The sequence below is a fragment of the Castanea sativa genome, chromosome 11 (assembly GCF_040712315.1).
Source record: "Castanea sativa cultivar Marrone di Chiusa Pesio chromosome 11, ASM4071231v1".
Taxonomy (NCBI): Eukaryota; Viridiplantae; Streptophyta; class Magnoliopsida; order Fagales; family Fagaceae; genus Castanea; species Castanea sativa.
The window spans coordinates 48,189,243-48,213,459 of NC_134023.1; the positions used below are offsets into that span (position 1 = coordinate 48,189,243).

The window sequence follows — 24,217 nt, forward strand, 5'->3', positions numbered from 1 at the left end:
AAAAATGGGGGTGGTGGGAAGAGGGCAGCCGTTTTTCCCTCCTTATATACTTTAGGCAAAAGTTTTCCCTCTAAAAGGAATCTTTTGAAAGTGAATCACCTTTTCAAAATTTTGACACGTGTCGGCAGGGGAAATGCTAGATGACAGCAAAATCTTTGACAAATCAATTCTCAAAATAAAAACTGCCGTTAAGGGAGTTGTGAAAAGGTGTGACCTATTACCAGTAGGTTTCTAAAGAACCGCAATTAAGGGAGTTGTGAAAAGGCACGACCCATCATCAACAAGTTCCTTTTGCACCTTTTACCTTGTCTTTTGCTTAACTAATATGTTTGTGTGTTGTTTTCTTATGTAGTAAGTTCATTTTTACAAGTTAGTTTGCCTTGTTAACCATTTTTTGAAAAAAAAAAAAATATAGAAACATAAGAATAAACATACACTATCTCTTACTTAGAACTTCAGAACAAAATTATATTGTGTGTATGTATATATATATTCAAAAAAAAGGGGGATTTATATTTAGTTTGGCCTTTATGGCTTATCACCTTTTTTTCTTTACAATAAGTAATAAATAAATAAACAAAGAACAAAACAATAAATATAAAATAACTTACAAACCTAAGGCCTATTATGGTCTATTTACATAAAAACATGAAAAAAAAGGTTGTAGGTCTGGAGGCGGGAAACTCAAGGAGAATGGCGTCCATAGGCATCAATGTCTTCATCAGAATCCTCTTATGGGTGGTTTGGGCCAAGGTATTCCTCCTCCTCCTCTCCAAAGTCCAAAGCTTCTGAAGAATTGGCTCCTTTGTTCCAGAGAAACTTGAGTAGTCAGAGGCCTCTGTGCTTGAGTCAAAACTAGTTTGAGAGCCTCTATGCCTTCTCCTTTGTTTTGGGAGGTTTATCTTGAAACTGTGAAAGACTGGCCTCAGTATCTTACCCGGCTCTTGCCTAAAGGTCTACAGAGTTGTTTCTTCTTATCTTCTCCATCACCCTGCTCCCTAGGTTAGGTTTTCCCAACCTCAGGAAGGAAAACCTGGGGGGGGGGGGGAAGAGGAGGAATGGGGACTGAAACCACCAGGGGAGCATTGCCAACACTAGGCATATTCGAGTCATGGTCTGGGGAGTTGGAACCTGCTGAAGAAGGGCTAGCCATTTTTGAAAATGAAAGCTCTCTTTTTCTGTGTAAGGAAAGGAGGTGTGGATGCAAAAAGGAATGAAGAAAAAGGAAGATTGTTTTACTTTTTAAATCACAAACCAAGGCCAAGTGAAAAGACACGACATTTATGAAGCTTAACGTCTGTCTGCTAAGTGCGGGAAATGAAGAGTCGCCAAAATGGCTAGAAACACCCTTGAATGCCACGTGTCCCAACTTCGAACGTCACAAGGCATGTGTTGACAAAAATTGTTGTTAAATTATATTTAACAAGAATTTTCAAATTATGTATAAATAGAATTTGTGGGGGGTAAAAAGATCCCGATGGGAATGTGGGCCTTTTGGGCCGTGTTAAGGAAGGCCGACCTGCTCCTGGGTTTAGAATTTGTTAGTACTATGGTTCGGTCCATACGCCGAGGGTCCGAGGCTCCAGCCGAGGGTGAACTTACCCTCGGATAGACACCGAAGAACTCGGGATTTCATAGCAGAGATTAGGGGATGACACGGTTAAGGCCAATGGTTAAAAGGGATGAACCCTAGAATGCCCCAAAAGCACCGATGTTGGAGAAATGTCAAAGATAAAGGCTGCTACCTCCACATTAAAGACCCTGCACCTACCACCCTGGCCGCATTTATGGGGAAGTGACACCTGAACAGTGAGAAAGAAACTTCTGGTTACTATTCAAAGGCACTGAGAAAGGAAATATCTAGGCCAAGGGGGAAGTGGGGCAACACGTGTATAAAGTATTCAAAGGAGTAGTATTTAAAGGGGGGGAAGACAGAAAAATGGGGACGGACTTTTTGTAACCTAAAAGGAAAAAGAAATAAAGAGAAAGATATAATATAAGAACAACTCTCGGCTTACATCCGAGGAAGCAGATTTACAATATTCCTTGTTGATTCTAAGTATTTGCAATCTTTAGTTTGTCATTGAATCCTCACACACTCCTAACTTGGGTTTCAAGCCCACACTCTACAAATTCATATTGTTCAAGGCTCATTGGGCCTGAGCCCATAACTGTCCTTGGGGCCAGGTGCAATTGTGCACTTACAATTGGCGCCGTCTGTGGGAAACCTAGTCTAGAAGAGGTAGGGATATTATGGCAGGCTTAGGCTCTCACCATGCAGAGTCACAAGGATCACAACCGGAAGATCATTTCGAACGTCTTGAACATCGTAGGGATCGTGAGGGAAGCGTCCATACAGAATACCCAGGGGCTAGCCATACTCATGGTGGGGGTAGCACTACCCACGATGAAGGTTCTAAATCCATGCAGAAGGAAATCAATCGTTTGAAGAGGAAGTTACGCCGTGCTAAACGTAAGGTTTCCCCGTCCTCGTCTAGTTCTTCTTCAGAGAAGGATAGGGGAGTTGGCTACGGTTCAAGGTCGTGTTCCCCCACCAGCGCAACATCCTCCGGTGAGGAGGACGACCAGCCAACCCGCAGGCGTAAGAAGCTTCGTTCTAGGGGCTTAGGCAACGATACCATGAGTAGGGCGTTGCACCAACTCTCTAAATCCCCGTTTTCACGGAGGATTGAGAGGGGGAGGCTTCCCAGGAGGTTCACCCAGCCCACCTTTACCATCTACAATGGCCGGACTGATCCGGTGGAGCACGTGAGTCACTTCAATCAGAGGATGGCAGTGCACTCTCACAACGAGACTCTGATGTGTAAAGTCTTCCCCTCCAGCTTGGGACCTGTGGCTATGAGATGGTTTAACGGTCTCAAATCGGGGTCTGTAGGCTCGTTTGGAGAGCTAACTAGGGCATTTGCTTCGCGGTTCATCACGTGTAGCAGATTCCCTCGGCCATTGGACTCCCTGCTATCCATGGCCATGAAGGAAGAGGAGACACTGAAAGCATACTCCGACCGATACTGGGAGATGTTTAACGAGATAGATGGTGACTTTGATGAGGTGGCGCTTAATACTTTTAAGGTGGGTCTTCCTACTGACCACGACCTACGAAAGTCTTTGATGAAAAAGCCTGTCCGCAGCGTACGCCGCCTTATGGATCGTATTGATGAGTACAAGAGGGTAGAGGAAGACCAGCAGCAGGGGAAGGGAAAGGAGAAGGTTATCCCGCAGGAGAGAAGAGATTTCAGGTCGGACAGATACCACAACAACAAGCCGAGGAGGGATTACTTCGGCCAATCCGGCTCGAAGACCTCGGGCAAGAAATACTGTGTTCCGAGAACCAGTGCATCAGCTACTGGAGAAAGTTCGTAAAGAGCCATTCTTCAGATGGCCAGGAAAGATGGCAGGGGACCCTGCGAAAAGAAACCAAAACCTCTTTTGTCAGTACCACCAGGATGTGGGCCACACTACTGAGAATTTTCGGACCCTCTGGAACCACTTGGAACAGCTTGTCAGTGAGGGAAAACTGAAGCAGCACCTGTGCTACCCTAATGGGCAGGGCAGTCAACCTGCTTCGAACAACCAGAGGAACAATTCATCTCGGCCCGCATTAGGAACAATTAATGTTATCTTCGCTGCGCCTGGTAGGACCGGCTCAGGTCCCACTAGAGTGATGACGGTTTCCCATCCCCAGGCCGAGGATTTGGGTAGCAGGCCGAAGAGGTTGAAGGGCACCTTGCCCGTCCTAGGTTTCTCTGAGGAGGACAAGATAGGGACTATTCAGCCCCATGATGATGCTCTTGTGGTCACCCTCAGAATAGGGAACTATGATGTGAAAAGGGTGATGATAGACCAGGGCAGCGGTGCAGATATCATGTACCCTGATCTATTCAAGGGGTTAAGATTGAGGTTAGAAGATCTTACTCCTTATGATTCGCCGCTTATAAGTTTTGAAGGGAGAGCCGTTGTGCCGAAGGGACAAATTCATTTGCCCGTTCAATCCGGCTCAGAAACGGTTGAGGTGGACTTTATTGTGGTTGACGTGTACTCTCCGTATACAGCCATCCTTGCCAGGCCATGGCTGCACGCTCTTAGAGCTGTCTCCTCTACCTTGCATGTTAAAATTAAATTTCCCTTAGGGGAATGTGTTGAAGAGGTCCTCGGCAGCCAATCGATGGCCAGGCAGTGCATATCGGCTGCTGTCCTGCATCAGACGGAGGCCGAATCTTCGGCCCTGATCACTAAGGAATTGTAGCAATTAACTGCTCCTGGTTCATCTGGGATGGTGACAGGGGAAGATACATATTGTGAGGGGTTGGAGAAGTTTCCAGTAGCCGATGACCCAGAGAGGTTCTTCCAAGTCGGCATACTTTTGCCACACCAAGAGAAGATGGAACTGTTAGAATTTTTGAAGGACAATGTTGATGTTTTTGTGTGGGATCCTTATGAAGCTTCGGGTGTTGATCCGAGCTTCATTTTTCTTCACTTAAATGTCAATCCAGCTATCGTTCCGAGAAGGCAGCCGCCTCGGCGATCCTCCATGGAACATTCCGAGGCTGTGAAGGAAGAGGTTCTTAAGCTTAAAAGGGCTGGTGCTATCAAAGAGGTTTTCTACCCCGAGTGGTTGGCCCATACGGTCGTTGTGAAAAAGAAGAATGGAACGTGGAGGGTATGTGTGGACTTCACTGATCTGAACAAGGCTTGTCCTAAAGATTCGTTCCCAATGCCACGCATTGATCAACTGGTGGATGCCACTGTCGGACATCCTCGGATGAGTTTTTTGGACGCCTTCCAGGGTTACCACCAGATTCCCTTAGCATTAGAGGACCAGGAGAAAACTGCCTTCATAACACCAACGGGGAATTATCATTATAAGGTCATGCCATTCGGCTTAAAGAATGCTGGGGCTACCTATCAAAGAATGATGACCAGAATGTTCGAATAGCAAATGGGGAAAACCATTGAGGTATATGTTGATGATATGGTGGTGAAAAGCAAAGCAATATCCTCACACGTGAAAGATTTGGCCGACACTTTTCAGATATTGAGAAAGTACAAGTTGCGCCTCAATGCCTCAAAGTGCTCTTTCGGCGTGGGGTCGGGAAAGTTCTTGGGATATATGATTACTCATAGAGGCATAGAAGTAAATCCGGTGCAAGTCAAGGCCATTCAGGACTTGCAGTCTCCTCGGAACCCAAAAGAAATCCAGAAGTTAACGGGAATGATTGCTGCCTTGAATAGATTCATATCCCGATCGGCTGACCGGTGTCGCCCTTTCTTCCGACTGTTGAATAAGTGGAAAGGGTTTCAATGGACTGAGGACTACGAGTTAGCTTTTCAACGGCTGAAGCAATATCTTTCTCGGCCACCTATTTTGTCTCGTCCGGAGGCACATGAGATTTTGTTTGCTTACCTGGCAGTGGCCGTCCACGCGGTCAGCCTGGTCCTGATAAGAGATGATGACGGGGTGCAAAGACCGGTATATTATGTTAGTAAGTCTTTAGGTGATGCCGAAGTGCGTTATCAACCTTTAGAGAAAGCGCTCCTAGCCGTGGTTCATGCCACGCGAAAGCTTCCCCATTATTTTCAGTCCCACACGGTGGTTGTTCTGACTCAGTTGCCCCTCAAGGCAGTGCTGCGTAGCGCCGACTACTCAGGAAGGGTGGCAAAGTGGGGGACCATCCTGGGGGCTTTTGACGTTAAATACAAGCCTCGCACCTCGGTGAAGGGCCAGGTCCTCGCTGACCTAGTGGCGGAATTTGCCGAACCATTGCTGGAAGAAACTCTGAAAGAGGCCCACATGGGTGAAAAATCAGTTGAGGCAATTACAGTTGCGGTGTCTCCGATTTGGGAAGTGTATGTGGATGGGGCTGCTAATCAGAGAGGGTCTGGTATTGGACTCGTTCTAATGTCCCCTGAAGGAATTGTCTTTGAAAAATCTTTAAGATTGGCCTTCTCAGCTACTAACAATGAGGCCGAGTATGAAGCAGTCTTAGTAGGCATGCAGATGGTACGTAAGATGGGTGGTAAGGAAGTTCATGTCTTCTCGGACTCTCAACTGGTGGTCGGCCAGGTCACGGGGACCATGGAGGCTAGAGACCCCAGGATGCAGGAATACCTGGCCCAGATCAAACGTCAGCAAACTGAGTTTGGTTCCTTCGCCTTAACCCATATCTCTCGGAGCGGGAACACCCATGCAGACTCCTTAGCCACGCTGGCAACTACATCGGCTCAAGGTTTACCTAGGGTTATCCTCGTTGAGGATTTACTGAAACCCTCTGTTGTCATTGCTGACGCGCCCCGCATCCATCTAATAAGGCCCGGACCTAGCTGGATGGACCCGATCATATCCTTTCTTAAAAATGACCTCCTTCCCGAGGACAGGGCTGAAGCAGAAAAGATACGTCAAAAGGCGCCGCGTTTCTGGTTGTCTGAGGACCAGAAGCTATACAAACGATCCTTTTCAGGACCGTACTTGTTGTGTGTGCACCCTGAATCAATAGACGCATTACTGGAAGAACTGCATGAGGGAATTTGTGGGAGTCACACTAGGGGAAGGTCCTTAGCCCATAGAGCCCTAACTCAGGGCTATTGGTGGCCCAATATGCAGAGGGAGGCTCAGGACTACGCCAGAAAATGTGATCAATGTCAGAGGTTCGCCCCTAATATTCACCAACCTGGAGGGGTTCTCAACCCTCTCTCCAGTCCTTGGCCTTTCGCATAATGGGGCTTGGACATTGTAGGGCCATTTCCTAGGGCAGCTGGAAACAAAAGATGGCTTCTTGTGGGAACAGACTATTTCACCAAGTGGGTTGAGGCCGAGCCCTTGGCAAATATTAGAGATGTTGACTCCAAGAAGTTCGTTTGGAAAAACATCGTCACCAGATTCGGAATACCGCACACACTCATTTCGGACAATGGTGTCCAATTCGATAGTAAGGCTTTTAGGAAGTATTGTGGTGACATGGGTATCATAAATAGATATTCCACCCCAGTTTATCCTCAAGGAAATGGACAAGCCGAGGCTGTTAACAAGGTTATAGTCAACGGGCTCAAGAAGAGGTTGGACGATGCGAAAGGTAGATGGGTAGAAGAGCTCCCTCATGTTCTATGGACGTACCGGACCACACCGCGCAGGTCCACTGGAGAAACGCCATTCTCAATGACTTATGGAGCTGAGGCGGTGATACCACTAGAATCTGGTTTTCCTACCCTAAAGACGAGTTCTTTTAGCCCAGAGAATAATAAAAGACTCCTAGAAAAGGATCTTGATTTACTTGAGGAACGGCGCGAGGCAGCTATGGTCCAAATGGCTTATTATCAACAGAAGCTAAAACAAGGGTATGATTCCCACGTGAAACTAAGACTACTCGCGCCAGGTGATCTTGTACTAAGGAAAGTTGTAGGCACTTCTAAGAACCCAGCTTGGGGTAAGTTGGGACCCAACTGGGAAGGCCCCTATCGCATTGTTTCAGTAGCAGGCATAGGGTCGTATAGGTTAGTTGACCTAGACGAAAGAATTGTACCACGTCCATGGAATGTAAATAATCTTAGAAGGTATTACTATTAATGAAATGTGCATTTGTCAGTTGATATTCCACAGTCGTGATTAGTTCTTTTATTTGTAATTATCATTTTTAAGAATCAAACAGAAACTTGGTTAAGTGCAGTCTTCGGACCACAAACCTTGTGGAAATTGATGTCTTATCATTTGTTAAACAGAACCTTAGTTATGCCGGGTCTTCGGACCTCCTGCTTTGGGAAAATTAACATTTGTAATTATCATTTTTAAGAATCAAACAGAAACTTGGTTAAGTGTAGTCCTCGGACCACAAACCTTGTGGAAATTGATGTCTTATCATTTGTTAAACAGAACCTTAGTTATGCCGGGTCTTCGGACCTCCTGCTTTGGAATAATTAACATTTGTAATTATCATTTTTAAGAATCAAACAGAAACTTGGTTAAGTGCAGTCTTCGGACCACAAACCTTGTGGAAATTGATGTCTTATCATTTGTTAAACAGAACCTTAGTTATGCCGGGTCTTCGGACCTCCTGCTTTGGGAAAATTAACATTTGTAATTATCATTTTTAAGAATCAAACATAAACTTGGTTAAGTGCAGTCTTCGGACCACAAACCTTGTGGAAATTGATGTCCTATCATTTGTTAAACAGAACCTTAGTTATGCCGGGTCTTCGGCCCTCCTGCTTTGGGAAAATTAACATTTGTAATTATCATTTTTAAGAATCAAACAGAAACTTGGTTAAGTGCAGTCTTCGGACCACAAACCTTGTGGAAATTGATGTCTTATCATTTGTTAAACAGAACCTTAGTTATACCGGGTCTTCGGACCTCCTACTTTGGGAAAATTAACATTTGTAATTATCATTTTTAAGAATCAAACAGAAACTTGGTTAAGTGCAGTCCTCGGACCACAAACCTTGTGAAAATTGATGTCTTATCATTTGTTAAACAGAACCTTAGTTATGCCAGGTCTTCGGACCTCCTGCTTTGGGGAAATTAACATTTATAATTATCATTTTTAAGAATCAAACAGAAACTTGGTTAAGTGCAATCCTCGGACCACAAACCTTGTGGAAATTGGTGTCTTGTCATTTGTTAAACAGAACCTTAGTTATGTCGGGTCTTCGGACCTCCTGCTTTGGGAAAATTAACATTTGAAGTTACAACTTTGATTAAAGTTATCTCCTTATTATGTCTGGATGTTAATGCGTTACTGTTTATTAAACTCGGATCTTAAGTTTTATGTCTTTAAGTGTTAAGCAGTTTTGTGCAAGGAATGGTCCTCGGATCTTACATCCTACTAGAAACAGTGTTATGCATTATGAGGTCCTCTCTTCCTTTTAATCAAGGCATTGTTCAAATATATTAACCATGTCACCTTTTGTTAAATCTTTAATAATATGCGCGTGCTTATGTGAAAGTTATGATTGTGCAATCCTTGGAGTTAGATTTATTTACTCTGAGAAACTTCTGTAATAAGTACAAAAAGAATAAAGTAAAAACAGATACAACACAAGTGAAAAGCAAATGAAATTGTTCTTCATTAATCAGTCAAATATACGTTACATATATAATTCAAATATGGAAAAAGGGAAGTCCTAAAGATAGGTCCTAAGCTTTTGTAGGGGGGTCTTGCTGAGAGGTACTGGTGCCCTCGGTCTTTCTCAACTCCAGCTCAAAGGGAGTCAAGACTTGCTTTTCCTTATCTGCTGTCTTCGTTGGAAGGACGTCGGGTTCCACTGTCTGGCTCAAGTCCTTCTCTGCATCCCCTCCTCTTTCCTTCTCTTTGTTGGAACTAGAAGGTTCTGTAGGATCAGGAATTTGCTGTGGGACCACCGGAGGTGGAGCAGGAAGAGTTGTCTCAGGGGTAGGAGTTGCAGCAGGAGCCTCTTCAATCTCCTGTATTTCCAGGGGAAGCAAAACGTTCTCGGACTTCCTCAGATCCGAAGATAGAGGAACTCCTGCTACGTTTAAAGCTTCCCCCCATACTTTTTGATAGTATTCCCGGCATAAAGCCGCGAATTCCTCTGTCAGCTGCTCCTCGGTGGTTGCTACCCCTTCTTCGAAACTCGCCTGCTTGGCAGCTTGAAGAGAGAGTTGGAAGGAGCTGGCTTCTTCCTTCATCAACGCCAGTTCCTTTTTCAGATCCGAGCACTCCCTTTGAGCTTGGGAGAGCTCTTCATCTCTTTCACGAAGGAGCTTGCGCTGTCCTTCTATCTGGGTCTTCATGGTCTTCAAGTTTGACTCGACCCCATTTTTCTCTCTCCTCAGATCGGCCACCTCTGAGGTCAACTTCTCGTTCTCAGCAAGGGCTGTGCCCAGGGTCTTCTCTGTCTCTAGCCTAATCTCCATCTCGGTCCTAGCCTTCTTCCGAGTATCTTCTATAAATTTCTCGGCTGTAAAGACCTCCTGAATGGCCTGTAACAAAGTGAGATGGAATTAGGAATAGTACACAAACTTATGAATATTGTTAAATTTGTAATCTTCTTAAAAAGGGGTAAACTTACCAGCGCTAAATCCCTTTTTAAGGAGAGAAATAGTTGTGGCTGGCTCATTTTTTCCAAGGTCTCCATGTCCTTGGGCAACAGGAGAGGGCGCTCCAACGCTTCGGCCAGGTGGTGGGCATGACCTTGTTGAACCGCCCTTATGCTGGATTGGCAGGAGATAGGTGCACCGTCCAGTCTTAATTTGGGGGACCAGGTGGTCGGTGCTCGGCGCACTTCAGCCTCGTCCCCAATTTCCCCGCTTTCAACTGAACGGGCCCTACCTTTGCCTTTGTCCAGCTTCTTCTGCTGAGCCGGTGGGGGTTGTTGCCTTGGTTTCTTGGGGTCCTTACTGATCGTCCCCTCAGTATCCCCCTTTCTCTTCTTCTTGGGATCCTCGGCTGGAGGCTTTGGCTCAGCTAGAGGAGGGGGAGGTGGTAAAGATAGGGGAACTTGGGACGTCCCCGTCTTTCTCTCTACAACCTTAGCAGCTCTGTTGGTGAGGAGACCCTGCATCCTTCCCATATCTTCTTCGGATCCGTCCTCAGGTAGGGCAACCACAAACCCTGCAATTCCAGAGGCCTCGGCGGCTTCTTCCTCCTCGTCGGAAAGTACAACAAACTGATTACCGCGAGGTCCCTCGGTGTCTTCGAGACGGAATTGATCTATCTCGTCGTCTAGTGTATGCGAAGAAGACACCTGCTCTTCTGGAACGACAGTTGCTTGGGAGTGCACGGCGAGGGGAATGGCTGCTATAGGCCGGTGGTACAAAACGGTGTTAGGAGTGTCCGGGAGGTCGCGGTCGTCCAGAAAGTGGGGCCGAGCTACGTTTATCCTCCTTCGTCTTCGGTCACCCGCAACTATGGCGTTTTCAATCTCCTGGAAGTCCGAGGAAATGGGAGTGTACCCTAGAATGAGATGAACAGCCCGGAGTTGTAAGTCTTCGCTAACGAACACCTCGGAGCGAAGTACTCGGTTTAGATCTGCGACGTTACAGTGACTCAGACGAGGACGCACGTGTCGTTTATCTGCAAAAAAGACATCAAAACAAACAAACCTTGTCTGATTCACACAGATATTTAACAAGTTTAAGTAAGTATGAATATGCATTTCTGTGTGTGTTAGAAGAAGTTGTGTTGTGGGGAGATTAATCCTACGGCATCGCACCTGGATCCCCCCACTCAGGCGGGGCGATGGAAGCCGTCGTGCCAGTTCCCAGAGACGATCAGGTGGTCGTCCTTCATGCCTTTGTTGGATTTGGGCAGGCAGGAGATTAACCTAACGACACTAGAACGGGACTTAATGTAGTAACCTACTTTGGAAAGTTTATGGGACTCATATAGAAACACGACATCGTGCCATGTGAGGTTTAAACCCATCTGCTCGTTCAGAGCATCTACACTACCCAAAACTCTAAAAACGTTTGGGAGGCACTGATCGGGACACAACCGGTGGTTGCGAAGGTATTCCCTAGTTACAGGTTTCATTGGAAGGGTCATCCCACCCTCTATAAAGGCTATCATTGGGATGATAACCTCTCCCTCTTTCCTAGAACCGGCCACGGCTTCTGCTGGGCAATATTTTAATCCTACATCACTGGGAATACGGTATTTGGCCCTAAAGCCTTCCATCCCAGCGGCGGTATCAACTAGACACTTAAACCTACCCATTAGAAAGGAACGAAAGGTTAAACTCTAAAGGGGAGAATATTTACGAAGACAGCCGAGGACTGTATCCGAGGAGCAAAGGTTAAGAATAGAGAGAGCAAGAACTTACAAAGTTGAAGGTACAGGTTTCCACGGTTTTCTGCAGGTAAAGTATGATTGTTGATGTTTTGATGGGATTAGTCCCTGATAAATTAAATGAAGATGCAGGTTCCTGAAGCGTCACGACGTGCGAAAAGGCGGCCTCGAAATTATATTTGTCCCGCCTAAAATTTCGTGGAGTACTGAGGGCCGTTGGATGCCCATCTCACCGTTGAACGTGAGGGACAAAGTGTAACTGGCAGTAATAAATACGCGCGTTGTTGAAAATAAAACCGCCAAGTGGCGTCTTTTGGGACGCGAAACGATTTCCACCCGTGCCATCACTCACAAAATGTGTGGAGTAGATTCTCGTCGGATCAAAACCCTATTTTTCTCCTCGGACGTTGAAAATTAGAGTTTTGAGGGGCTATTGTGGGGGGTAAAAAGATCCCGATGGGAATGTGGGCCTTTTGGGCCGTGTTAAGGAAGGCCGACCTGCTCCTGGGTTTAGAATTTGTTAGTACTATGGTTCGGTCCATACGCCGAGGGTCCGAGGCTCCAGCCGAGGGTCCGAGGCTCCAGCCGAGGGTGAACTTACCCTCGGATAGACACCGAAGAACTCGGGATTTCATAGCAGAGATTAGGGGATGACACGGTTAAGGCCAATGGTTAAAAGGGATGAACCCTAGAATGCCCCAGAAGCACCGATGTTGGAGAAATGTCAAAGATAAAGGCTGCTACCTCCACATTAAAGACCCTGCACCTACCACCCTGGCCGCATTTATGGGGAAGTGACACCTGAACAGTGAGAGAGAAACTTCTGGTTACTATTCAAAGGCACTGAGAAAGGAAATATCTAGGCCAAGGGGGAAGTGGGGCAACACGTGTATAAAGTATTCAAAGGAGTAGTATTTAAAGGGGGGGAAGACAGAAAAATGGGGACGGACTTTTTGTAACCTAAAAGGAAAAAGAAATAAAGAGAAAGATATAATATAAGAACAACTCTCGGCTTACATCCGAGGAAGCAGATTTACAATATTCCTTGTTGATTCTAAGTATTTGCAATCTTTAGTTTGTCATTGAATCCTCACACACTCCTAACCTGGGTTTCAAGCCCACACTCTACAAATTCATATTGTTCAAGGCTCATTGGGCCTGAGCCCATAACTGTCCTTGGGGCCAGGTGCAATTGTGCACTTACAGAATTAGTTAAATTATGTTTAACAAAAATTGTCATATTATGTTTAACAAAAATTGTCAAATTATGTTTAACAAAAATTGTTCAATTCTGTTTAACAAAAAATGTTATTTAGTAAAATTCATCAAACAGAATTTCACCCATAGGCCTTTTGGCATATGGGTTTATTGATGTGAGTAGTGTCCATTCAAGATAATGTATTAATTACAATCTCTTGTTTCAAGAGAATACCTGTAACACCCCGACCCAATTTTATAGTTAAACTATGTGTTTGAATGGTTAATTACTATTGTAAGCCACTTCCTTTCTAAAAATTAATAGAAGAGTATTTAATAAACATACTATTTTATAATGCCTTTGAATAAGGATTGTAAAGATTATAAATAACTGAATGACTAATTGTATTATAAATTTATACTAAGTATGTATAAAACTATATGAAATGGTTAAGTTATTAGATATATAGTTCTTGGTATTTAAGTAAGTGTTTAAGGTAAGGGTTTATATGCTTGTTATTATCTTAATTACTTTAAGTATATAAAGCTTTGATATTGTGATATTATAAAAAATATATGTTTTTTTTTTTTTAATGATAGAAAGAAGTTTATAAAGGTAAGGACTTGTATGTAAAGTTATATTGTTGTTTGGGCCTTTCTAGAATATAAGCTTATAAAGGGGAGGAAAGTAAATTTTTTTAAAAAGAGTCTAAAGGGTGACCCATTAACATTTTGTAGTGAAAATGTTGTAAAAATATTATGGACATAGCACCTTTCCAATATGATATGACTCCCCTAGCCCAATGCCCCCATTATAGTCCGCATTACCCTCAACATGATTTTGTGACGAAGTATTGGTTTATTAACAAGCAAAGGGGTGTTTGGTTCCTTGTGATGTATCCTTGATGTGATATTAAAGTTTTTTGATTTATTTTATTTTTTCTAACATTATCATAATCTAAAATTAAAAAATATATTACATCACCTTAATTTCATTACATTCCTAAACAATGTGACATTGTATTCTTGTATTGAGATTAAATTAATGTAAGATTACAATAATGTAATATTACAGTGTAATGTAACATCACAACAAACCAAACGCTCCCTAAATGTAGACTAAAAGGGTGATGGTTAATGTGCGTCTGAATAATATGAAGAGTACTAAAAAGTTGTTGGGGGCTAAGAATAGGAGTTTCTTTGTCCAGTTCTACGGCTTCACGCTTAGCGGATATAATCATGTTATTCTCTAATTCAAGTAGCGTATTTATTTTTACTATCCACATCATATTTGAATAAACTATCTAAATATTTTGTGACTCTAATGCATTAAAATAGTAATAATCAAAGTCTTTTCTAAAATGGTTCATTGAATATAGAAGTCATCAAATATTTTAAGAATGACTCTTTGTTTGCATGCATGGGTAATAATACAAATGTATGATTATATGAGTATATTCTTTATTGTTTTAATTAAATTAAATGACAATAAATTGTCTTCTCCATTATATCAGAGGAAAAATTGTTTTAGGTTATTTATTTATTTATTAATATTACCAATAAATCACAATAATAATTCATATAATAGTTACATTCTTATATATATATATATAGTCCACAAGTATGAGAGCAATATCCAATAGCACAAAAATTCACACCATGATTCTTCTTTTCATTTTTCAACTTCTTTTCATTATTATTATTTTTATTATCTCAATTTGAATTCATTATTTAATTTTTGTAAAATCTATGTTTACTCTACACTATATTTAATTATGAAGTTTCTAGGATATACTATTTGATGCTTGATTCGAATGATTTCTTGACAAAATTTTGTTTGAATAATTTGATAAGTTGTGTTATATATCTTTGATTATTTTTTTTAGTAATGGTAGTTGATTAACTTATGCGGTAAGCAATTTCTTTTGGCAATTCACAAAATGTTCTTTAAAGAACTTTTATTACAAAATTTTTACTTTTAAATAAGTTTAATTACAAATAATCATTAATAATATTCCCACGCATAGCGTGGGTCTACGGCTAGTTATTTGTAATAATAATGTTCACTCACTATAAAGATTACTGTTTTACGTAATAGATTAAATCCTGTGTTGGAGTTTGGACAAAGGAAAGGTATGGTCCTAATGCTTTTTTAATTCGAGAACAAAAGATTTTATAACTTTTCTTTTGGATAGAAATTTATAAATTACTTGTTGGCTTTAAGAACTTTCCTATACACCAGAGACGACTGTGGCTTGCCAATATGATGAGAAGGAAGTTCAACTGGTACCAAAAATAGATTCATGGTGTATATTTATTAACAACTTTGAGCCAATCCCAATCCCAAATTCAATTGAATGGATTTTTGTTTTCTTTTTAGAATTAATTGAATGGAGTTGATTAAGGCAAAGCATTAACATAAGAAACGTTGATTTGATGTGGTTGTGTACTTGTATAAATGTTAGTGATGTTGAATTTTAATGTTTGACGTATTCTTATGGGACCAATATAAGAACTTTTTTTTTGAGGGTGACCAATATAAGAACTTAATTCGCAAGTTTGCTGATAAAGTGCATAGATAAAGAGCTTTTTTTTTAGGGTGACCAATAGAAGAACTTAATTGGCAAGTTTGCTGATAAAGTGCATTGATAAAGAGGGGAAAAAGATTTATTTAATATTGAAAAGGGGAAAAGCATAATCTAATTTAATTTATATGTTTTAAATAATCTAACCAAAATTATGCATTTTTTAATATTAAGTTAATTTCATTGTATCACTAGCCCTTCCACTCCCCAAGATATGATTATTAATACAAGTACCAGTAATTATTAATAGTAAAAAAATGGACATGATCAAATCATGGGTGTCTTATCTCCATCACATTCCTTCTTTGAGAAGGAAATGGGAGAGCAGAGGCATAGTAGAAATATTTTGTCATCCTTATTAAAGATGACTTTAACACTGACGAGGCAAAGACAAGAAAAATTAGAGGGATGACGATGAAAGTGCTAAAAGAGAGAGGATGAGTGTTTCAGGAATATGTATAAGAATTAGAATATAAAATCATGTGTATAGAAATGACTAAATCGTATATAATATATTTTAAACAATATAATACAGTCAGGTGTGGGTTATTAAAACCTATTTCCACCTTTATCATTTCTTCCGAAGGAGAAAACTTGCGTAATACATGTTGGTCTTAGTGGGACACTTTTGTCATTCTTATTAGTATTACTATTTTTTTTTAGAAAAAAAAATGTTAGTAATACTAATAGATATTATACTTAATAATAATTTTTTTTCTATACTCAATTTTTAAAAAGCTCATTTAAAAAAAAAATTATACTTTAAACGAATTTAGCCAAAAAAAAAAATCAATTCCAAATCTAACTGTCCTTTGTATCTATAAGATCCGATAGATATGAACATATATTATGTGATGATTGTTTTTTTTTAGCATTCACCAATTATTTTTTTTAGTGAATGTGGAATTCTATTAGAATAAGAGACTTTCAATTTAAGCTAATTGTATTCCCTCCCAAAAAAAAAAAAAAATTTAAGCTCATTTACAATCTCTTGTTTCAAAGAAAGACCCTTTGATTCTAACCACATCGCCTTTGCACATAAGTTTATTTATTTTCATGTTTGAGGGGATGGGGATATATGTTTTTATTTATTTGTGGTTACACCTAATAATTTATTTAGGTTGCCTACATATCCTTAGCCGAGATGAAACCAATTAGTAGTTCTTAAATTGAGGTTTTAGATTTAAAATCCTCAAATATGATTTTGTCCACTTAAAATGGTGGATATTTAAGTCAAATACTTGATATTTAATTAAGCATTGACTTAATTTTGTTTTTGGGTGAGATAATTTATTTTAATCTCAAGGATAAGTCAAGAACCCATGTTTTTATGGAAATTGAACCAAAGATTCTCTTTTTGAGAAATTGAATATCCAAACAAAATTTCCCTTCTTTCTTTTGCTTCTTTGTAGGAATTTTAACAAGTAATGATATTTTGATTGAAGCTCCCAAATTTAATTAAGAGAAAGAAAGCTCATTTGAAGCAATTTTATTTGAGAAGTGTTATGTCTACAACATTTTCACAACAAATCATAAGTGATTAACTGAGATTAATTTTTTGTCCCAGCAATAACAATTAGTAACAACTTACCACTTATAATTTGTTGTAAAAATATTATGAAAATATTTTAAAACATATCATTTCTCATTTTATTTTTATGAACGTGTTTTATAAATTGCAAAACTTAACTGGAAAGTTGTCACAATTATTGTCACGATTATAAAGTTTGCTAGGAGTCGGTTCTTTCTCACACAGGGTGGGACCTTTCTTTTTTATCTTTCCTCCTACTCGACTGTCGAATCCTAGGAGAAATCTGGGTCGACCTTAAGTGTAGGTACCCTATCCTTTTCAGATTATTGTTTTGTCAGCATGGACTCGGAGGAAGATGAAGTGATCATGGTTCGGTCGGAGCATCGCGAGAAAACTCTAGAAGAGTGGTCCCTCAGTTTGCTAGGAAGGTTTCACACGACCAAACCCATCAACTTTAGAGCTGCTGAAAACCATCTACGCTCTGCATGGAAGATGGAGGGGAACGATCTAAAAATTACAGATGTTGGGGACGGACTGTTTCGGTTTAAATTCTCGACGGAAAGCCAATTGAAGTGGGTTATCAACAATGGTCCTTGGAGTTTCGATAATCATATCCTATTACTGCGAAGGTGGGAGAAAGGAATGACGGCCTCTTCGGTTAACTTCCAAACTGTTCCGATGTGGGTGCAAGTGTGGGGACTACCCTTCGATCTGATATACAAGGAAGCAGGGATAGATATTGGACAAAGAATTGGTAGAGTCATTGAGGTAGATTGTGAAGCCATTGCCTTTGGCGAGGCAAGGTTCCTCCGGGTCAGAGTTGACGTGCCCTTAGACAAGCCGATACGCGGGGGAGCCCCAGTACACAGTCCGGAAGGTGATAAGGTTTGGGTGGCTTTCAAGTACGAACGGCTATCTGGTCTGTGCTTCCATTGTGGCCTCCTTGGTCATGAGGCAAAAGCATGCGAGTTCACGAAATTGAAGGTGTGGGAGGAGAGTCCTTATGGCGAATGGCTGCGAGCGACGGAGGATGTCCCGCCACAGACTAGCGACTCTCTAGTGGCACAATCTTACCGAGATGGAAACCCCAACGACAACGGTCACGGCATCGATGGTGCAGAAACGGAACCCCTGCAAAATTTTAATTCGGGTAACGGACACTCCTATCATTCAACGACAGAAATTGAGGAAGGAAATCTGGAGATTGTGGAGGTTGTTGAACGCACGGAACTTAAGGGACCCGAAATCAATGCAATGTAAGGATAATTGGCTTTTATTACTTGTATGTATAAATCCATTACACTGTCTCAATATACATTCCATAAAAAATAGACTACCCTTAGCTTGGACTACAATTTTTCTGATCAGATTGCATTTATAAACAGTGATATGCTTGGGAAATCCTCCTCTGGGTCAGTGTTGAAATGGCTTGAGCAGATATTGGATTGTTTTAATCCAAAACTATTGCTATCTCGGGGATACGGATGGCTTTGTGATGCATATCGATTGCTGCAAACAAATCCCACTTTTTTAAAGGTAAATTCTTGATTTTGACTTTAATGTGACCATTCTTCAAACTTTGGTCAAGGTCCAATTCTCCCTTTGGATAATCTTAGAATTTGAAAATTGTTTTACCAAAAGCATTTCTGACATGATTGGCTCAAAGATGAGTCCTTCAGAAGTGATTGTACCTTACCAAAGCTCCAAACGCCTTGTTCCTATTTATTCCCCTCCTCTTCTTTGCTGATGTTTTGTTTGGATCTATGTTTATTTTTATCTTTAGACTCTTACTTGTTTCAACTGTAAGGACAATGTCATTTCGTCTATGAAAATTTCTTTTCCAAGTCTAAAAACCATATATAAATCAAATACTGGATTTCAAATACTTAAAATTAGTATGTTTTGTTTTTCTTTTCTCTGGACAGACAGTAGGAATCTTTTCCTGCTAATGTATGTCTCTTTAAGGAATCTAACTTGAATGCAGAGACTAATGATTTCTCTAGCATCTGGTAAAGCTGTTTGGGATGCGATTTTTAGGAAGGAGTCAGTTCGAGAGTTTCAATGGACACCCTTTTCAGGTTTTCACTATTCTCATCACATATTTATTTTGTGTTAATAGATGCACAGGAAATAAATTCTTTTCTTTTATATGTTTGGCCAAGCAACTCTTTCAATTGGAAAATACTGTCTGTCTTATGGCTAGATGCATCTCTGTTGGTATTGGAGGGGGTGATCACACCACAACAATGGTGGCATTCCCTCATATAAAATTTCCTAATTTGTCTCCTAGAGAAGTAGAGTGGTGATATATTCCAATGCAATTAGTATCTCTAGTGAATGGATATGACTCTACAGAGGGATGTGTTTTTTCCTAAAGTTGCAACTCTCCGATTGGGCATAAGGGTGTATAAAAAGGCCCCGAGTATTCAGGCCATTTGATCCTTGTCTCCTCTCATTTCTAGAGAAACTCTGCATGTGATTTTCACTCTCATGGGAGTTTTATTTCTCTAGAACCAACTATCTCAACCATTAAATGGCCTTTGGATATTATGTGTTGGTGGTGGTGTTATCATATATGTTAATAAAAATACAACTTTGGAGTAGACTTGTAGCATGAAAACATCCAACAGGTGAATGGAATAGAACTATTGAAAGAAACATGGTTGTGGTTATTGCCCTATTTGCTTGCAATGCTATACCTATTAAAGTGGGCGACCGCTTTTGTAACCTTAGACTCATTACATTGTTCGACTGAACTCGTTCGCTCCATGACACCACAAAAGAGACAACACAGTTGTGCCCTTGCTGCTATAAAATTTAAGCCTCTGTTTGGGAAATGTGTTTTGCACATTTCTCAGCGGAAGAGTATTTTTTTGTGAGTCCCGTGCACTGTTCATAGGATCCACAAGTACCTTCATTCAGCAACTTTTTCTTTAAAGCTAGGCCCCACAGTACTATTCAAACATTTAAAAATTATTTTGTTAAAGTGTTTTTAGTTTTCAGTTCTTAACAATAAGCGGTATCCAAACAGATTCTAAGAGTGAAAATTATTGTTCAAGGCTTGGTCAATGTATGAATTTAAGAAGAAGCCCTTATGAATGACCTCAACAAAACTCGGAGCATTGGAACTTAGATTTTAACTTGTGTGGGTGCGTTGTTCAAGACTTTGGCAGTGGTTTTTAGAAGTGCTTTTTGGAGCAATCAGTGGATTTTTTTTAATGCAGGTTTCAATAAAATAGAAATCTTTCTTGCTATTAGGATTTTGAATTTGTGAAAGTTGAGAGTAACATCTTAGAGTCTTTCTTTGAGGGCTAGATAACATGTTGGAACAACACCTTAACTCAAAAGCTTACCCCAGAACGTTTAATCCAACAAAATTTTATTACCACTTGTTACTCTAGTTAGTAATATCCAATGTGAGATTTGATCACTTAACCAATAACATGAATATTCCTATAATTTCCTTCTCATTTCTATAACTAACTTATTCTCATTTTATCCAAGTAGTTTGTTATGTAAGGCCTCTAATTTCTAATGCAGAACCACACTTGGAGACACGTATATTGATGTTGATTTTGGATACCGTAAAAGATAAAGTTAGAGAGCTCGTTGAGGAATTTCTGTCTCTAGTGAACGAGGTATTTCAACCTTCCAAACTGCTTGAATCACCATAGCATAAGCAGAGAAATGCAAGAATAAACCACATTATTTGATCAACAGTGAGGCACCATTAGTTGATGAGTACCTATTAAATTTCAGCATTTTTCCCCACGTATTGTATATGTTGCAAAACGGTTATGTTTCCAAATATTTGAACTCCTACATTTGTTTCATAAATAAATTCCTGAAGGTCTTGAAGGAAAATGCACATACTTCCAGTCGACTATAATGGATATTATCGACCTCGTTTGCCAAGTTAACTTCATCCATAACGTTATCTGTTTGCAATTCAGCTTCAGCCTGCAGTGTCCAACACCAATTGAACAATGCTACATATATCATAGGTTGTGAACCCTGCATCTCAAAGACACAACGGGTCAAGTGCTGGGTTCGCTTTTTCTAGAATCATCGTTGTTCTTCCACTCACATGAATGAGTTGCTTGTGCATGGTTAAAAAGGATTGCTTTCCCATTCTTAGGTCTAAACAATAATATATTGTCATTACCTCAGTATATAACAGCGGCAGAGCCAGAATTTTGGTTTAGAAGAGGCAAAATTAAAAGATATTATTTAAAGTGAAATTGATCTAAGAAATATTAATCGATAATAATAACAAAATAAATAAAAAGTTGTAAGAAAATAAATATATTTCATATCATTAAAATAAATTAAAGAAAAATAACCAATTAATACTATAAAGCTACTACAAATTGATATGATAAAAATGTGATTAGTGTTATTTAAATAATATATAATGAATAAATGTGAAATTTTTTTTTGTAATTGGTGACATACCAATTATAGTATCTCTAGCGTCTCTCAACAATAAAATAATGTAAAAAGTATCATTAATAGTGAAAATGTTAAAAAAATAATAGAAAAGAGAAAAGAAAAAAATTGTGAAACAGGTGTCAAACTTGGACAAGGCAAAAGCAACTTACATGAACAGTAGAATATATGAAAAGGTCATACGATTTGATATTTGAGAAAACTTTTTTTTATTTCCTTTTTCCTTGTGTTAGAATCACTTTTAAGTTTCAACCAACTGGACTGGAAGTCCTTTTTTAGTTTTTTTATCTGTGCCAATTGAGTAACTACTTAAGAATTAAGATTACATATACATTACCAAAGGCTTAAAAAAGAAGTCTTTCTGCACATGATGAGGTATTGTTTTTCATCTAAACATCAAATCATGTGGCCCTACCAACTTTCACAATCTGCTCATTAGTCATTTCACATGTATATAGTATTCTTAAATCTTAAGTGCTCCAAAAGAAAATATGCATGTTATAAAAGCACTAAATAGAACGTCCAAGGGGAAAGGTAGGACGACAAAACAGATCAGTAAACACTTTGTAAAGAAAAAGTTGGGCTCAACGCAAAGCCAACTCAGAAAAATCTATATGTTTCTTCATTGTTTCTAGTAAGAGAAAGCCTAGAGATACTCAAATTTAAAACGTGATTAAGTTTCACATTGTGATTGGTGAACTTAAGGGTGTGCTTGTTTGGAGGTGAAATAGGGGGATAAAAATTTTTGGAGTGAAAATGGGAGGGAAAACTTTTTAGAGTGTATTTGGTTGGATAGGAATGAAGAAAAATAAATGGTGGGATCTAGGTGTTTTCTCCCTGGTCCACCAAAAAGTTTTCTCCTGAAAATAGAGAAAACATAAAGAAAAAATTAGACATCATTTTTGAACAAAAATGCCCATGTGCAAGCACATGGGCTTGTTCACGTAGCTCTACTTCATTTTTTTTCTTTTTCTTTCCTCCTAGACGTGGCCTCTTTTTTTTTTTTTTTGATGATTACTGGGCAGGCTTCGTACATGTCCAAATATTCTCTCTTTTTTTTCTTTTTCTTTTTTTCTTTTGCTTTCTTTTGTGTTTTTTTTCTTTCTTAGATGTGATTTTTTTTCTAGACATGATTTTTATTTTTTTAATAAATTTAGGTGATTGTTTTTTTTGTTTATCACTTTTTTTTTAATTGAGCATCATTTTTTAACAAGGGTATATGCGTAAATTTATACAAACTTATTTTTTCCATCCTTCTACTTTTCCACTGCCAACTAAACAAAATTGAGGAAAATTAAAATTTTTTCTATCCTCCCACTTTTCCAATCCTCCAACCAAACGGACCCTAAAAGTTTATTCTAATTAAATTCATGTGATTGTCTCATGTGTAAGTCCTAAAACCCAATCACACCATGACACCCAAGCAAGTTGCCGATGACCTATTCACTTCTCAATGCCTTCTACTTCTGATTTTCTTCATAGGCCCTCCCTCACAAAACTAAGTTATTGAAAAAACCCACCAAAAAACAAATAAAGTATATTCAAATTGGACTTGAACGTGTACCCAAAATAGGCGTGGCAAGGTGTTTTAAAACATGTTTATTTCAAGGATGTTTAGCTCACAAACTTTTTTTCCTATCTATTTATCAGTACTTACGCTAATGCCTTCATATTTTCTAAGCCTGCTTATGAACCATTTCCTAATCCTACTGTTCATTCACTTCTAGAAAATTATTGTCTTGTCATGCCCATCAAACCTCTAAATTAGGAGCCCTTTATGTACACATTTAACCATTAAGGTAAGTCCCATTGTGTAGCTCAATTGACCTAAAATCTATTGAGCTTGAAGGTTTCAAGCATATTAATATAATGTAAGTTAAAGAAAAAAACCACCCTAATGTGCCCATGGTAACCAGCCACTTAAGGATGGATGCTAGCGTACTTGCATCTTTCACCTGTGGATTTGATCAGGTGGCTACAAATCTAATTTCACTGCTAGGGATTCTCAAAATGTTATTAAAGAGAAAACATCAATTCCTACAAAGGAAAAACATCAATAGACACTATAAATCTATATATATATATTTAAAAGTTGAAGCGTAGTATTTATTATTGCTATACTTCTGTTGAGCCACATCATTGACCATGTCATCTTTTTTTTTTCTTCATTTTTAAAACAATATTAATATATAAATAAATACTGCAACTTTACACATTCTCTAACTCATTAAATCCAACTCACTATGAACAACCTTACATATTCTTTAACTCATTAAATTCAACTAACCAAGAATTTAGCCTTCTTCCAATTCTCAACTTTTCATTTTCCCCTTCAAAACCGTTTTGTTTTTTTGAAGTTCAAACCCTTCAATTGCCACTCATGCGATTAACTATGTTATTTTTAACACTATAAATTTCTAGTTGCTTTCTCTACCTCAAGAAAAGTTGCCAAAGTGGCATCGGATTTGGAAAGTCCCTTTGAGATGTGTTCTTTCCCTTCTTATTTTTTCTTTTCCCCTAACTTCGGTTTTTCCATTGGATTTCTAATGTTTGTGGATGATATGCTTTTTTGTGGGTTGTTGAATATGTGATCACTTTGGGGTTATGGGTGGCTAGGATTGGTTTGTCGGTTCTGAGAAGGATTTTCAAAAATTAGAAATCTCTACAACATCTTCTTACCTCATATTCATGTTGTA

At 39.5% G+C, this 24,217-nt stretch overlaps 1 protein-coding gene and 1 pseudogene across 2 annotated transcripts; one reads left to right on the forward strand and one right to left on the reverse strand.

Moving 5' to 3' along the window:
* The window catches only part of LOC142616623 (TMV resistance protein N-like), a 64,548-nt pseudogene that overhangs the window by 20,576 nt on the left and 19,755 nt on the right, over positions 1-24,217 (reverse strand).
* On the forward strand, positions 17,271-20,933 carry LOC142617357 (uncharacterized). Of its 2 annotated transcripts, none has more exons than XM_075790182.1 (4): positions 17,271-18,328; positions 18,458-18,608; positions 19,057-19,150; positions 20,613-20,933. In XM_075790182.1, the coding sequence occupies exons 1-4, from the start codon at positions 17,412-17,414 to the stop codon at positions 20,744-20,746; spliced, it is 1,296 nt and encodes a 431-aa protein (XP_075646297.1). In that variant the 5' UTR covers positions 17,271-17,411; the 3' UTR covers positions 20,747-20,933. The 2 variants fall into 2 exon arrangements, with proteins under 2 accessions (XP_075646297.1, XP_075646298.1); XM_075790183.1 differs by having other exon boundaries at positions 19,076-19,150; positions 20,613-20,649.